This window comes from Oryctolagus cuniculus, chromosome 7, assembly GCF_051225735.1.
Source record: "Oryctolagus cuniculus isolate XC-2025 breed Fujian yellow rabbit chromosome 7, ASM5122573v1, whole genome shotgun sequence".
Taxonomy (NCBI): domain Eukaryota; kingdom Metazoa; phylum Chordata; class Mammalia; order Lagomorpha; family Leporidae; genus Oryctolagus; species Oryctolagus cuniculus.
In genome coordinates this window covers 134,068,032-134,084,355 of record NC_142873.1, presented here as the reverse complement: position 1 = coordinate 134,084,355, position 16,324 = coordinate 134,068,032, and the positions used below count along the sequence as shown (strand labels likewise).

At 50.4% G+C, this 16,324-nt stretch overlaps 2 protein-coding genes and 2 non-coding genes across 11 annotated transcripts in view; all 4 read right to left on the bottom strand.

The window, feature by feature from the left end:
• Positions 1 to 229, bottom strand: part of LOC138850673 (peptidyl-prolyl cis-trans isomerase E-like) — a 28,575-nt gene extending 28,346 nt beyond the window's left edge. The window contains exon 1 of the mRNA XM_070078724.2: positions 91 to 229. The gene's annotated coding sequence lies outside the window, so the exon portion shown is untranslated. The remainder of the gene's footprint in view (positions 1 to 90) is intronic.
• On the bottom strand, positions 207 to 15,947 carry PABPC4 (poly(A) binding protein cytoplasmic 4). 8 transcript variants are annotated; one of them, XM_008265521.4, is made up of 16 exons: positions 14,806 to 15,946; positions 12,142 to 12,335; positions 11,083 to 11,198; positions 9,787 to 9,926; positions 9,212 to 9,306; positions 8,502 to 8,639; positions 7,193 to 7,288; positions 4,861 to 5,133; positions 4,399 to 4,486; positions 4,135 to 4,254; positions 3,566 to 3,652; positions 3,344 to 3,471; positions 1,842 to 1,935; positions 1,610 to 1,740; positions 1,260 to 1,362; positions 207 to 523 (listed from the first exon to the last, which is right to left on the bottom strand). In XM_008265521.4, exons 1-15 carry the CDS (start codon positions 14,996 to 14,998, stop codon positions 1,273 to 1,275), a joined length of 1,983 nt encoding a protein of 660 aa, XP_008263743.1. In that variant the 5' UTR covers positions 14,999 to 15,946; the 3' UTR covers positions 207 to 523; positions 1,260 to 1,272. The 8 variants fall into 8 exon arrangements, with proteins under 8 accessions (XP_008263743.1, XP_002715240.1, XP_089157089.1 ...); XM_002715194.5 differs by having other exon boundaries at positions 4,183 to 4,254; positions 14,806 to 15,906; XM_089300963.1 differs by having other exon boundaries at positions 10,943 to 11,198; positions 14,806 to 15,845.
• LOC127493856 (small nucleolar RNA SNORA55) lies at positions 6,416 to 6,550 on the bottom strand. The gene has a single exon (XR_007924394.1). It is a non-coding gene; the product is annotated as a small nucleolar RNA SNORA55 (small nucleolar RNA).
• Positions 9,452 to 9,570, bottom strand: LOC127493863 (small nucleolar RNA SNORA26). Its single transcript, XR_007924400.1, has one exon. It is a non-coding gene; the product is annotated as a small nucleolar RNA SNORA26 (small nucleolar RNA).
• Positions 15,948 to 16,324: the final 377 nt, after the last annotated feature.

The following is a 16,324-nucleotide window of genomic DNA, read 5'->3' as shown; positions in this document are numbered from 1 at the left end:
TCTGCACATTCCACGGGGCCAATACTCACTGATGGAACCTACCACAATACTGTGCAAAGGGACAGGGCCATAGTCAACAGGGCTGCACACCTGGTCATCCACTTGTAAACAGGAGACAGGAGCTCGCTCCAATCTAGTCACATCCAGAAATTACTTCTAGTGAAGACTGGAATTTATAGAATAAAACTGTGGTAAGATGGAGGCAGTTTTATGGAGATTTTTCTTTATTGAGAAACATAAGACTTGGGTACATCAAATAAAACCAATTTCCAGGGAAGGGGGAAAAAAGAAAATCAAAACCCACAATAGAAAAAAAAGTTCACACTGTCTGGGCCAAAGCAGAACCCAGAGAATATAGTCATATAATTGAAAAATTCTAGGTGCTTCATTAATTGACCTTTTGATACAAAATGACCTATTAAATTTGCAATTTGTGGTTCTTGGTGTTGAGGTCCATAGGACAAGCTACGAAGTCTTCAAACCTTGAGCTGAACTCCACGAGGGGTTATTTGGCTTTTGAATCCTGAAAAGAAAAGCACCAACACAAATACATAAAATAATTTCAGAGATTTCATTAAAATCTCGCTAGTAAGAAAATACTAGATCAGAGTTTCCCACCCTCAGCACTACAGACATTTGGGGCCACCTGACTCTGGGCCATGTCCTGTGCACTGCTTCCCTCTACTCATTAGGTGAGGGCTCCTCGGGCCGTTGGTGCACACCTATGCCCAATCAATCCTACTAACACTCCAGCTCTGGCCATTCCACGCACTCTTCCTTACCTTGCCTCTGCTCATCTCACCAAGCCTGCTACAGACAAAGTCCACAACCTTATGGTGAGTGGTCAAGTGGAACAGTCACATGTAACTATAGTCAGGCATGTGTATCTCTCCCTCTAGGTCCTGATCCTCGATGACAAAGCCTCTCTCTGGAAGCCAACCTCTGAACAAACCAGGAAGATGATACTCACAGAATGAGACTTTATGTCCTGATTAAGAGAACTCCTTGTAGACCCATCATTATTTCGGATCAACAAGGTGATTTGGGAGGAAGATTGGACCAGGAACTCTTTTTTAAATTCACAGCCCTGTACTCCTTCCTCCATATTAACTCATCTAGATAACAGAAAAGGCTCAGCAATGACCTGCACAAGTTATCAGGCTGGGTGACAGAAATGGCGTTCTATATACTGCCCCTCTTCTTTTAGTAAGACGTTCAAAACCAAAAACCACTGCGGAAAAATGAAATAGCCAACATACGGTTTTTCCATGTCTAAGAGGTAGCAGCAGCAACAGCGCCCACCTTCTGGGCAGCTTCTTTCTTGGCATGATGAGCTTGTAAAACTGCCACAGCTTCATCCACCTGTGAGAAACCTCCAGGTGGTCAGTGAGGCTGAGGAGAGCCATGTCACCCCTCCCCAGTGTCTGAGCCCAGGGGTGGAACACAGCCCAGTGTGGAAATAGCCCTTGGATTTCTGGTGCTGGATGCTTTCCCCATCACAGGCAAGGCAGGAGGACAACCCCACCCCCCACCCCCGGCTGCACCTGAGCGTCCAAGGGCACTGTGATCTAGCTGGGAGCTGAAGCTGTGGGGTCTGAGGACCACTCACCTTGGAGCGGAGAGACTCGGGGGACTCCAGCATGTGCAGCAGCTCCGAGTTGTCGATCTCCAGCAGCATTCCCGTGATCTTGCCCGCCAGGTTTGAGTGCATCGTTTGGATGAGCGGGAACAATCGTTCTCCTGTGGGTGGGACAGCTCATGAAGAACCAAATCGCTTCCCAGTAGAGAGGACACTGCTGTCTGGGTCAGCCACCCTCTTCTGCAGGCACATGGGCACTCACCCAGCATCTGTTTCTGTTCCTGGGGGGGTGCTGCAGCCAGCATGGAGGCAGTCAGGGGCTCTTGCCCCTGCACGTGGACAGCAGGCTGGGGTGCCTGGGAACCAGGAGAGGCAGTGGTTAGCATCAAGGACAGGACATTTGCTGGTGGCCACATCTGAACTGTCGACATGTGAATATCTTAAGCATGTCAAAGAGGAGACAGAAGCATCTGTCCTCTCAAACTGGTTTCAGTCCTCGTGGGATTAAATGATACGGTGAGGGAAAGTACACAAACCAAAACTAACGAAAATAGCATGCTATCAGTAGGAAAAGTGCAATAAATATACCAAACCTACAAAGCCAGGTCAGTATTTTCTGACATTTTCATTTAATTTGCCCTAAGTTACTTAAATTCCAAGTCTTGTTATATTAAAGGCTACAGCAAACATTTTATGTGTGTGAACTACCTGAGAATCAGCTTTTCTTTAGGGTGACCTCCAATACAGATGGAGTCAAAGGGTGCAAATATCACCCTTCCACATCACCTTCACTGCTAAGGACAGCCAACACGAATGCCAACGTCAGCCACAGCCCTAAAAGAGGACTTTGTAGGCAGAACATCTCTCCACACAGCATCAAGTTCTGGAAACTCCCCACCCTGGAGAGCAAGGGCACAGAGGTGGCTCAGGAGCCTTCTCCCAGCTCACAGACCTGAAGGCTGAGCAGAGTGGCACTACCACAGCACTGCTACTGAGCTCTACGACAAACTCACTGCTTCTTGGTTCGCCTTTAAGAGCACAGCTCTGGTGACAGCACACAAAGTTCTAAACTCTGGTTCCACCTCTTCCTGCCTTCATGTCCCCCAGTCATCTTGCCTAACAGCCAAAGATCAAACACGTCACCAGATGTTAAAGTGACCTGGATGGTCAGAGTTAAGTGAGATTGTGGATTCCACAAAAACAGGAAGCACCGGCTGTCCCTTCAGGGGCATTCCGTAGTTAACTCGCATTAGAACCCTTTCCAGCCCCTGCTCTCCAACTGGTCAGCCTGAAGGCAAGGACACAGACCACGATGCCCTAATGCAGAACAGACATTTAATGCCCGTTTTAAGAATCAAAGAGGCTGCTGGTGTGATGTAGTAAGTTAAGTGGCCACCTGCAAGGATGACATCCCATATAGGCACTGGTTCCTATCCCAGCTGCTGCATTTCCCCCATCCAGTTCCCTAATAATGTGCCTGGGAAAGCAGCAGAGGATGGCCCAATTGCTTGGGACCCTGCACCCACATGGGGGACCCAGAAGAAAAACCTGGCTTTTTGGCCTGGCCCAGCCGCTGCCCTTGCAGCCATATGAGGAGTGAACCAGCAGATGGAAGATTGTCTTTCCCTCCCCTTTTCTGTAACTCTGCCTTTCAAATATATAAATAAATCTTAAAAAAAAAAAAAAAAAAAAAAAAAGTCAAGTCACCTTCTACAGCAATTGGTTATGAGGAAAAGCCTTTTGGCAAACTGCCTGGGACCTCACCTGCAAAGGCTGTATGGCAGGGTGAGGGCTGCGGACACTGGACGCATATTTATATGGAGCAACAGCCCGAGGGGCAGCAGCAGCAACAGCAGCGCGGGGTGCTAGATTCTGCACAGCTGTAGGAACACCTTAGGGAAGGAACGAATACAATTAAAGCCCATCAGTCTGGGCACAGACCCGTCAAATCCCATCTTTCCCCCTTCTGTGTGCATCCAATACCACCTCCAGACTGGCAGCTGTCAGTCAGCCCTTGCTGGGCGGCACCAGCCCCACCAAAGTCCATAGCCAAGCGGTCCGGGCACTCAGACCCTACAACAGACCAGCAAACGCACATCAGTGTTGGCGGCACATGTCCAACTGGCCACGCCCCACGGAAGGAGAAATTCCAACACACGTTCACACAGACACATCACACATGGGGCCACTACCGCTACTAGGAGGAGCCAAAGGGTAACACAACTCTTGGCATTCCACATCTTGGAATACAGGACAAACTCTGTAAAAAAGTTTCCTTGCATTCCCCACTCTACCCACAAGAACAGGCTACCTTTGTAGTCATCTGGCTAGCAAATTTCTACAGTTAGCCTTTGTCACACAGATGAGCAAAGCATGTTAAAAGAAACCAGCACACCTAGAACTCACTGTTTCCCCATTCCTGACTAAAGTACCTACTAAAGCACACAGCTAGGATTACAGAACCAGGACTCAAAATACTTGAGCCCAACGCTGACCAGAGCCTGCTCATCCTAACCCTCCTCCCGGGCCACACTCCTAAAGGCCAGTGTGCTCACCGACTCTCTGAGTGGTAGTAGGGAGGCCACGAGAGGCCGGAGCATTACCAGTTGGAGCCAGATGGCGAAGAGTTGGACGAGGCCCAGCCTGGCGAATAGCACTTGGCATTCCTTGGAAGCCTGGAGAAAACACAAAAACTGTCTATCGCTGGCAAGCAACATGGACCACATCCTAGGACACACCTCAGAGGGGCAGGCAGGAAAGACAAGCAGACTAGGACAGGTGCAGCCTGGGTAATCAAATCGCTTCTCCCCACCACCTACCTTGAGGTCTCCCACCTTGCTGCCAGCGTGGATTAGGCCTCATCTGTGCTAACTGGTTAGGGGTGTAATAAGGAGGTCTTCCCTGAGCCTGTAAGAAAGAAGAGCACTCAAGCCCTTTTATCTCAAGGACCTGAATCCACTCATTTTACCACCACCTGGCCCTAGGGTAACTGTCTGGAGTAAAGGGAGCTCTACTCAGAAGCTGAGGGGTCGGTTAATGGGGACTGTTCACACCGCCACTGTGTATACGGATATAAGTAAGTCCTTCCTCATTTTCGGTTAATGGGGACTGTTCACTCTGCCACTGTGTACACGGATATAAGTAAGTCCTTCCTCATTTTCCCTTAAAGGGTCTTTACTCTGACAGTCTAGAATTCCACTACCCCACATCCCTCTCCCCAGTCAGGGCAGAACTGCTGTTACTGGGCAGACTCCAAAGACATGAACTGACAACAGACCCACCTGTGGAACTGCTGGCACAAAGTAGCCACCAGCTGCAGGCTGGAACTGATTTAAGATGGCGTTGGCAGGGAGTGCTCTCATTCCAGCCACCCGCTGCATATACTGGTTGGTCAGGTGGGCCTTTCTCTCTTCCTTCCTCTGGGCTAGGGCAACGTACAGTGGCTTGGAGCCCACAATGCGTCCGTTCATCTCAGTGACTGCTTTGGTTGCCTCTTCAGGAGATGAGAAGCAGACAAAGCCAAATCCTTTGCTTCTTCCATCCTCCAGCATCACCTACAAAATGAGACCAGCCTCTTAAGAAAAAGGTTTTGGGGTTGGGAGGAAGCTATCCCAAAGAACAAAAAAACAGAACCCCCAAAAACCTGAGATCATCACAGCCTCTAGGGTTCCTAGACATTTTCAAGTCCACAGGGACTGCTAGAGTTCCCCAACACTGTGATACAACTAATGATAAAACCAGGAATATAAAGATGTTTCCTGACACCTAGAATCATAGCCACCACAAGCACAGATCACAAGACATCAGTAATGAGGAACAAACTCTGTAGAACTCATCCTTTCCAAGACCCTGGTGGACAACAGGCTTGGCACAGTTAGGATGATGCTTTTGAAATACCACCCGTGAGCAGCAGTCACAGAACCCTCAGGTCTCCAATGACAGCCACTATGAGTGCAGTGAGAACGGCAGGGATGACAAGCTGGGAGACAGGCAGCCTGGGCTCTAACTCTAGGTACCTGGCCCTGAGCTGCATTTTCACATTCTCCTAGACAAACAGCTTCAAAGCCACGTGTCCACTAGACCAGGCAATCTTTTTCCAGATGAAGTCATTCACTAACAGCATTTTTCTCCACCTCAAAGAGTACGTATGGCTTTTCCTCAGACTGCGTGTGCTTTGTACTGTGAGTGTCTCTGTGTAGGGCCCAGAGAGCCTCCTGAAATGGAGGCTATGGAGGTAAAGCTTTGCACCAACCCAACACTCTCCCAGGGAGGCAGGCTAGCAGGATGTGCGAAAACTGCAAGGTATAGTTCTGCTGCTGCTTGCACAAAGGCAAACTTGCCTACTATGTAGATAAGCACTATCATTCCTTAGACTGATGGGAACAGCTGGGTGAGCAAGGGGTAAGGAACAAGCCCCAGGGAATTAGCGTCGCGTTAACTTCCTACAACTCAGAGTTCTTTTGCACATCATTCACAGGCTGGGACAGGCCACCAAGCCCTTACCAGCACACCTAGCCTCCTTTCTCATCACCTAAAGGACTCGGTGGCATCTGCTGCACCTCTGCCAAGCAGGCCAGTGTCTCCAGAGTATGACCCAAAACTTTCCAATGCCATCAGTCTCCATCATACTCCGGAAGTGTCAAGGACATGCAATATAGTCCCCCTGTAGCATTTGCTTGCTCACAGACTCAAATTCTTTAGAAAACAAATGATGCAAAGAGCAAAACGTAGAAAAGCAAACTCTCCACTCCTTTTTCCTTTTCCTACCAAAGACCGAGCAAGAAGTTGCCAACTTCAGCTCCAAAATCTTTAACACGTTCATTCTCCAGAAGGAGAAAATGTAGCAGAGCTGTAGAGACAGGCTCCAAGGTGAATGGAAAACAGCCCGTCTGGATTTCCTCTGCCCACGCTGTGGCACCATCCGTCCCCACACCAGCACAGAGCAGCAGGGAATGGGAAAGACTCAGGTGCTATGAGGGCTGGCAGGGAGGGGCGCGGTCTCATCTGCCCTTACTCCAGCGCTCAGGAGGTCCTAACACGAGCCCAGAGATGTCATTCCCCAGGAAGAACTCAGGAGAACTGAGAGCAAAGAGGAATTTTCTAGAATAACCTAGCAGCTACTTTTTAATAGAAAGCTTTTATTTAATAAATATAAATTTCATAAGCACAACTTTTGGATTTTAGCGGTTCTTCATTCATAACCTCCCTCCCACCCACAAACCATTCCATCTCCTACTCTTTCTCCTATTCCATTCTTCATTAAGATTCATTTTTAATTATCTTTATATACAGAAGATCAACTCTATACTAAGTAAGATTTCAACAGTTATCACCCGGACACACAAAGTATAAAGTACTGTTTGAAGACTATTTTTACCGTTAATTCTCATAGTACAACACATTAAGGACAGAGATCCTACATGGGGAGCAAGTGCACAGTGACTCCTGTTGTTGATTTAACAACTGACACTCTTATTTATGATGTCAGTGATCACCCGAGGCTCGTCATGAGCTCTAGCAGCTACTTTTTACAAGTTTAGACCCTTAGGTAAAACACAGCCAAAATCTGTAACAGAATACTGCTATTTCACTCCCCCAATATAATTAAAATACCTTAGCACTGGTGATTGACCCAAAAGGAGAAAATTCTTTCCGTAATTTCTCATCATCAATGGTGTCATCCAAGTTCTTAATGTAGAGGTTCACACCCTAAATAAAGGAGAAACATCCCTGTTAACTGAATGTCGCATCTATTTCCCAAGACAATGGTCCCCAAAGTGAAATCCCTAAAGCAGCCTGTCAACATCCTTGGAAATTTGTAGAAATAAAAATCTTGAGGCCAGTATTTTGGCACAGAGGTTGGGCTGCTGCCTGCGATGCCCACATCCCACATCAGAGTGCTGGTTCAGGCCCCACATGCTCTGCGTCCAATACAGCTCCCTGCTGATGTGCCTAGGGATGCAACAGAGGATGGCCCAAGTACTTGAGGCCCTGCTACCCATGTGGGAGAACAGATGGAAGATCCTTCTCTACAACTCCTGCCTTTCAAACTAACAAAATAAATCTTTGGACCTCAGATCTGATATAAGAGCAATTCTGGGGCTAGGGCCCAGCATTGTGTCAGCTCTGCAAGTGATTCTCCTGCAATCCCAATGTTAGAAATTACTGCCCTAACAGTTCAGATCATCAAGGCAATCACAGAGACAGAGTCTTCCCATCTTTGTTCACTCCCCTGGAGCCAGGAGCCAGGAGCCAGGAGCCAGGAACTCCTTCCCAGTCTTCCACTTGGGTAGCAGGGGCCCAAGTAATTTGGCTACCATCTATGCCTTTACAGGTACAACAGCAAGAAGCTGGATCAGAAACGGAACAGGGGATCCGTGAATGAGCAATCTGATTTGGTATGTCAGCACTGCAAGCAGTGGCTTAACCTGCCATACCACAACGCCAGCCCTGGGACCAACTACAGAGGTATTATCCACTGACTCCTAGGATATGCATTAAATGGAACTGGAATGCTGGTCAGGAGTGGACACAAGACTTGAACCCAGGCACTGAGATACAGGATGCAGGTGTCCCAAACAGTGTTATTTGCTCCATCCAACTCACACCCACCCCAAGGTAACCAGGCATCTGCTTCACAGCTGCTCTGGCTGGCCACTCACCGCTGTAGGGCTCTTCTCACCAGGTTTTATCTTAAATAGAAGGAACCCACATAGCAAAGTCCAACATGCCAAGTTTTCTAGGAAAGTTGGCCCTCCAAAGGAATCTCTGTTCTATAATCACTATAGTATCTCATCAGTGACTTATCCTTCTAAACCTGGTGCTGGAAGAACTGAGAGGAGGCAGTCTTGGGTGAACAAAGGGTGCTATGCATAGGTTTCACAGTATATCCCACTGGCAGGCTGGGCCAAGACCACCTCACCTGGTATCGACTAATTCGCTCCTGTTTTAGCTGCTCAAATTTCCGTTTTAATTCAGCTTGCCGTTCTACTTTCTTCTGTGCGCGGCCTACAAATATGACTTTCCCACCAATCTCTTTTCCATTCATCTCTTCTACGGCCTAGAGAAAAAATAAAGTTGCAGAGACAGGGGCCTTATTTGAGGTCTATTTAAGTCCAGTTCAACACTGAGAAAAACCTCTTTCCTGTGGGTTAAAATCAAATTTTATGCCATCTCTGAAGTCTGCTAAACAAGCTCACACTTCCTCACCTCTAAAGTGGAATTAATATTTAAATGGATATTGGTCCAGATAATATAAAAGGAAACGAGAAAACCCAGGTTTTTCATTAAATACAAACATGATGGCATGGCTGTCATTAAATTTCTCACGCTCTCTGATGTGTTTTTTGGGGCTGAGCACCATACTTTGCCTACAGTGTGCTGTCATCAATCAGCAACTCTCTGGGCTTTGGTCACCTCACCCATGAATGGGAACAACCATCCTGTTCTTTCAACAACAGGCTAACAGGTACGTGCCAAGTGCTCTGTAAACGATCAATGACAAATTTAGGACCTATTTATTACCAGACCCTCAGACCATTCTAGCTCTGCTCTACCACCTGCTAGCAAGACCCTACCCTTACTCTGGGACCACCTCCTACAAAATTCTCCCCGTCCTTGTGGTACTCTCACCTTGTTGGCATCCTCGTGTTTTTCGTAACTCACAAAGCCAAAGCCTTTGGATTTCCCACTGGGATCTCTCATCACCTTGACACTGAGGGTTTTACCTATTAAAGCACAGAACTATTAGTAACATCATCTCTACCGTAGCTAGAGAAAAGGCTTCTCTATAGGAATTCTCAACGTAAATCTCTGGCCAGCCCAAATGAACTCTTAAGACAGAAAGACACTATGCCTTGGTCTTCTCTTATCAGCTGTATCTCCAGACAGGATCCAAAGAGGAGATGACAATCTCTTCTCTGGGTTTTAGGGAGACTTACTTTCCCCTTCTGTGTTAGCCTCTTAAAGCACTGTCAGTTTTAAAAGGGCACAGGAAAGGGTGTACGCCTGGTCGTCTAATTGGGACTAAGCAGCTGAGGTGGCCTTAGGGGTAGGAAGAGGTCTACCCCACCTACCCTGTGACCTTGGTCATGCAAGCTGTTTTATTTCTGGGTTTACTGTCCTCATCTCTTAAGTAAAAATAGATGAGTTCTGGGGTCTAGTAGACTGTGAAAGGGGACAAATAGGGCAAAGGACTCTCAACTTACCAAATTGACTAAATAGGTCTTTCAGACTTTCATCATCCACCTCCTCCCCAAAGTTTTTAATATAAACATTAGTGAATTCCTTGGCTTTGGCTCCAAGCTCAGCTTCCCGCTCTTTACGTGACTTGAATCTGCCCACAAACCTAAAAAGAGACCATGAAAAGCAGTCATTACCCAGAGGAACAAAACGTGATTTCCAGGGGTTCCAAAGGAATGCGAGTTAAAGGCCGACAGGAGAGGTTAAAATAAATAAGGTCCCCATCCACCACCAAGAATAAGCTCAGAGACAAGTCCCCAGCAGAATGAGAAAGAGGCAGGACTACCCTGCGAGGACCAGCCCCAGGGCTCCCGGCCCAGACCAGGGCTACTCCTACCACATCACACTGCCTTCGTGCAGAAACCTGATGGCCATGTTTTTAAAACGTTCCTTTCTGTGCATCTATGTAAATGCATAGAAAAGGTCTGGAAGGATACAAACCAAACTGTTAACAGTGGTTAGTACTAGCAAAGAGGTACCCTTTGCTCGGCTATTTGATTCATTTTGGTTCAGGAAAATTTTTTTTTTTCCTACATGTAACTGACCGCTGTGCACAGAAACATCTGAAACACAACCCATCTTCTCTTTTCTGCCCAACACCACGAAGAACAGAAATGATTTCAGCTTGCACTGTCCCTTCCTCAACGTGGTTTTCTAAGTTCCCACTCTCTGTGTGCACTTTAACAAGTGACAAGGTCTGTTATGACATGTGTCTGCAAGCAAAGGGATGGGACTGTTTCCATTATAATCAAATTAAGTATTCCAGTGGAGCCAGCCTTGTTTTAGACGTCACTGAGTCACGATAGAAAACAGAGAACTAGAGGGACAATTTGGAATCAACCACTAGCGAGACCCATGGACAGACCTGAGTCACAGGAAGGCCAAGGTCACATAGCTAGTACACAGCTCCTGGTCAGCCCAGGGCCCTCTCCACTCTGCTGCTGGCCAAGACCCCTGCTCAGAGTGGGCTCAGAGCTGCCTTCCCGCCATCCCTGCTGCTGATGCTCACAAAACCCACGGATGGATGCCTGTAAGGGAGGCGGCAGGCAGGCCACGGCTTGGGCAGGAAAGCCCACCTCGGCGAGTCAAAAGGGCTGCCACAGCTCAGGCAGGAAGACTCACCAGCCCTGGAGTGGAGAGGTAGGAGCAGGCCACACTTGGGCCGAGAGAACCAGTAGCCGCCTTGTGTGTGCCAGTTAATACCGAGGTGGGGCCAACGGCTGGCTCATGCGATGGCTGTTGCTCCGGACTGGGACACTCACACTTTGCGGTCATTGAGGAGCATGCCATTCATCTTCTCGATGGCCTTGTCGGCAGCCTCTTGCGTCTCGAAGTGGACAAAGGCATAACCCTTAGAGCCGTTCTCATCACACACCACCTGGCAAGGACAAGGCAGATCGTTTAGCACCACCGACCATACTTGGTATTTTTTTAAAGTGTATTATTTTTACAGATGTGAAAGGTTATCTTTCACTGGTTTACTCCCCAAATGCCCATTAACTGCTAGGGCTGGGCAGGCCAAAGCCAGGAGCCTCAGCTCCATCCTTGTCTCCCTGGTAAGTGGCAGAGAGCCCTCAATGCTGCCTCCCAGAATGCATTAGCGGGAAGCTGGATTAGAAACGAAGGTGCTGAGATGCAAACTAGTACTCCGATACGGAATGCAGTACAGGAGAGCCAAATGCACAGCCTAGCCCACCGCACCACAATGTCTACGCTAGTGTGAATCTTCCAACAACGCGGCACATCACCACACACCTCGTAAATGCTCCATGTACAAATCATGCTGCTTAAATTCCACATGATGTCTTACTCATTTGTATCACAAAATCCTCTAAGAGCTCTGGGTGCAAACACAGACAAACCACTGCTCGAGGCCACATGGAACTTTAATCCAATGTGGTATGAGACACAGGAACAATCATCATGGAAGTTCCATGAAGTGTCTATATCACATAAACAATGTGTGGAAAAGAGGGTGAACAGAATATCAAATTTTTAAAAATCTATTTTATGATCTGTGAGGCAGAGTGCTAAGTAAAGCTTCCTAGAGACCAGAGGTGCTTCTCAGCCCCTCCCCTGCCAGCCTCTGCTCTATTGAGGCTTCCAAAGCTGGGAAACAGGGAGGGTATTTCAGGAGAGGGAAGCCAAACAAGACATGCAAGCACCTGCTGCTTCCGCTGGGACCCGCAGGACTCCATTCCCAGCACTCTGAAAGTCACCACACCCTGCTGCCCCCAACAACAAGGCAGTTCCAACTTGGTATTTCTCATGTTTTCAAGGTTCGGTAACTATTCTGCTAAAATCATTTACTCAGCATTTACCTTGCAGGACAGAATGTTTCCAAAAGCAGAAAACGTATCATAAAGTGCCTTGTTATCTATAGATTTGTCCAGGTTCTTGATGAAGACATTTCCCACACCAGATTTTCTCAAAGAGGGATCCCTCTGAGACCACATGATACGGATTGGCTTCCCCTTAATCACATCAAAGTTCATGGTGTCCAAGGCCCGCTCAGCTGTTGGGAGAGAAACATTTCAATCAAGGACATAAAGCCTCAGCCCTTGGGGAGGTGACCACCACCGTTTCGAGAACCAAAGGGAATCACACTCCTCTAGCCGCACTGAGAATCCGACCCCTCTGGGACCGTCCTTGTCAGGTAAAGACAACCTGAAGGTCCACTGGCACCAAGATCCAATGACAATACCTCCCACGTGAGATTAATGCCCCCCACTGTGACCCGGGTGGGCCTGTGGGCTGGCTGGCACAGTGCACCTGTAAACAGAAAACACTTGGGAATGGGGTGGCTAAGCTGTGCAGCTAGCTAGTGAGGAACAGCAAAGTTATCACCTAGCTTTGGTCTGCAGTCCTTCTATCTACAGACAAATGATAAAACCTATGAGCAACTGATTTCAAAGAATGTGCTATCCCTGAAGCTAGCCCAGTGTCCTGAACCCAAGTTTATTTAGACAAAAAAGCCTCAATCACCAGGCTGATATAACTGGCAACACCCAGCAGGCAATGTTCTCTGCCTTATCAGGACAAGGAGGCAGCCACCACACCTTTCCGCTAAGCAGACAGCACAGCGCAGCGCAGGCGGCTCCTGTCCCCAGGGCTGGGCTTTCCAAGCTTTCACCTGATTTCTACAGAATTCTGGGACTTCAACCACCCTGGTGCCCAACCAAGTTCCTCCTCCAGTACGTAGGATGCTTCCTTGGTTTCCCCATGAAGTGTGTACAGGTGTAACCAAGAGCCCATTTAAAGAACCAGAAGTCAAAATATTATCACCTGTCAGCCTGGAACGTCACTGAGGCAACAAGGATGCCCAGATCCGGTGGCCACTTCTCTGGGCATCATTGCCGCACAGGTACTGAGGTCACTGGTGCAGCGACCTCACCAAGAACCTCCTTCATGGGGGATCCACTCACTACACAGGGGAACAACACTGCCTAAGGCTGACTCCCCACAAGTTCAACCGTCAGTCAGCCAACCTTCCCTACTGTTCTCAGGTGGGTTTGTCTGCAGAGAGAAGAGCCAGGGAAAGGGGAGAAGACCAGGCAGATCCAGGAGCGCACTTAGCACAGCAGGATACACAGCCCGGGACCCCAAACCCTGCCACTAATTAGCAAAAGGAGTCCACTTCAACACAGCTATTTCCAGACAGCACCGCACAGGCAAGTTGGCTTACCCCGACAAATCTGGCTGCACTTATTTATAGCAGGGACAGGGCCTGCAGAGGTATGCGCTGGCAGACACACTGACCAATGGCTTCCCCTGTCTTTAAGTGACAGGACACTGGTTCAGAAGAGTCAAGAACGCAGGTAACAGCTAATAAATTCACCTCCCTGCTCCCCAGAAACAGTCCACGGGCAGTTATCTGCTCCTGGGACCAGAGACCACACCACGTCCACCTCACAGCACCTAGGTTGACACCTCTCAAGTCCGAGCCCCTGCATCGTGGGAAGTAACACTCTGTCTCATGGACCCTGAACAAAGTGGGGACAAAAATAGGGACGCGGAGAGCCTTTGCCACACAGAGGCTTGTTTCTTCCAGTAATGGTCCCTGCAGTTGTTCCCTTTTAATCTGGAGTCACGTGCTGCCCCTGATTAGGTTTCCTCTGGGCTCACTCCTGCCACGCCCGCGGCATACCTCCCGCCACGCCACAGCCACAATCTGGGGTGGCCCAGCCACTGCACTGGGAACCCCACGCCGGTCCCCCACCTCCGGCAGCTCCTTTTCCTTCTCAGGGGTCCTGTTTTCTTCAGGTGGCGAGAAGTTAAAAGGTCTCTTGGAGAAGGGAGAAGCAGTTCCTAGGTAAGGCAGCCCCTGCCACCAGACCGGTCATTTTAAAGCGACACTTTCCTAGCCTGCCTGGACACCATTTTCCACAGCCCGGCTTCTCCTAGAGCCAGCAACTCCTCCACGCCAGAGGCACACGCAGCCCAGGGAGCCGACCAGGCCCGTGCTGCTCTGTTCACTCACACAAGTCCCTGCTAGGAGCTCAGTGCCCAGAACTGCTCCCCCTGCTTCCTACCTGCCCTGCTAGATCCCTTATCAGCACACAATCAAATGGGACTCTTAATCCAGGGTCCAGGTGGGGGAGGGGCAATCTAAAACTTTTGCAAGCAACTGTTTCAATTGTACCATCTTGCTGGCAGGCCTCTGAGGGTCCCCACAGGAGCAGGACCAGGCACAATGGGACAGCAGCCACTTCGGTCTGATCCTGTTCTGCAGTCTCCTTAGGCTCCAATCCCACCACCACCAAGTAGCCCAAGGTCACCCAGTCAGCAAGTGGTGGAAGCAAGACTGCATCTGGGGTCATGACAACACGCCCTGCCTTGCCGGGCCCGCACCCTGCCTCCCCACTACTGCTTCTGTAGCCACCTGCTGTCGGGACGCCGCCCTCCCTGGCCACACAGCCCTGCCGAGAAGAGACTCCCAGGGTCTCCTGGGATTCCAGGAGCGAGTGGGCATGGCTTCTACTCACCGTCAGCTGGCTGCTGGAAGTTGACGTAGGCATAACCCAGGGAGCGCCGGGTGATCATATCGCGGCAGACCCGGATGGACAGCACAGGCCCCGCAGGACTGAACTTTTCGTACAGCATGGCCTCGGTGACGTCCGAGTGCAGGTCACCCACGTACAGGGAGGCCATGGGGTAGCTGCTGGCCGCAGCGTTCATCTCCCCACCCCCCACCACCCCGAGCCCCGCCAGGAGGACGTCTTAGGGGACCCACTGCAGAACAAAAGGGGCTCCTCTCGGAGCCTTGGCCCGCGCCGCGGCTCACAGGTGGCACGGGGCGCAGCCGGGAGAGGCCGGAGTCCGGAGGCTCAGAGACAGGACGCAAACGGGAGTTCGGGGCTGGCCAAACCTCAGACAAAAGGCGCTCAAAAACAATATGGCCCTCGTCGGGAGTTTGTTAATTTTCAGCTGTCCCGGTTTGAAGCTCCAAATTAACCAAGCACAAAAAAATTAAAACGGGAAACCCCTTTCCGAAGGGGGAAAAAAAAATTTCTCCAGCAGGGAACCAGATGCTGCCCACGGCGGCCCGGGGACACGCGTTTCTCTATAAATACAGGCCCCGGGCTCCCGGCGGTTTAAGATTACAGCAGCCAGGCAGAGGGAAACCAAATCGTTGCGGGTGCCGACTCGGCAAGCCCCGGGCGGGCGGGACGGCGAAGGGCAGCGCGGACACGTGGTGGCCGCCTCCGCCGGCGCGCGGGGGGCGAGGGCGCGGGGGGCCGGGGCTGCCACGCGGCGCGGGCGGCGGCCGGCGTGGAGGCAGGCAGGCAGGCGGGCGGGCGCTCACCACCGGGCCGACGGACCGGGACCGACGGACGCCAAAGCACGGCGGCGGCGGCGAGGGGCAGGCCGGAAGCGCGCAAAAGTGACTTCCCCGCGGGTTCTCCGAGGAGGATTCGCCTTTTCTTGTCCTTTTCCTTTTCTTTTTTTTTTTTTAAAGATTTTAAAGCGTTTTCGGGTTTTTTTTTATCTTTTTCTCTTTTTCTTCTTCAGGCTGCTGAGCCCGAAAGCGGCGGAGGCAGCGGCGACCCGGGGCGGAGAGAGGCGGCCGGGGGAGCCACCGCTCCATTTATACCCGCCCGCCCCGGGCGCTGCTGGTCGAAGGGCGCCTCGCGACCTGGGCGCAGTCGTGCCCGCCCACTCGGCCCGGGGGCCCGAGGCGGGGCGGCCACGCGAGAGCGACCGGTGCGGCCGCGCGGCGCCACAGCGACCCCTGGCGCGCGGAGGACCGCTCCGCTGACGGCTTCGGGAGACCCCGGGGCCCCAGATAGTGATAATAGATGGAGCCACCTGCGTCGTCTGGGAGTAGAACCCGCCGGTCGTTTAACCCAGCCCACACTCCTCATGTAGAAATCAATGGGATGGGGGCCAACCTTGTGGCGTAGCAGGTTAAGCCGCTGCCCGCCACATGAGATCCCTCATGGCTGAGGGTTCCAGTCCCGGATGCTCCACTTCCAATCCAGCTCCCTGCTAATGCGCCTGGGA

What these genes read in the sequence shown, in the direction of transcription:
- PABPC4 (XM_008265521.4), bottom strand. Translation starts at nt 14,998, where the DNA reads ATGAACGCTGCGGCCAGCAGCTACCCCATGGCCTCCCTGTACGTGGGT. An exon ending in CTCCTCAATGACCGCAAAGT is followed by an intron (nt 9,927 to 11,082) that starts GTGAGTGTCCCA and finishes GTCTCTTTTTAG; the next exon opens with GTTTGTGGGCAGATTCAAGT. An exon ending in CCGAGTCTCTCCGCTCCAAG is followed by an intron (nt 1,363 to 1,609) that starts GTGAGTGGTCCT and finishes GGTTTCTCACAG; the next exon opens with GTGGATGAAGCTGTGGCAGT.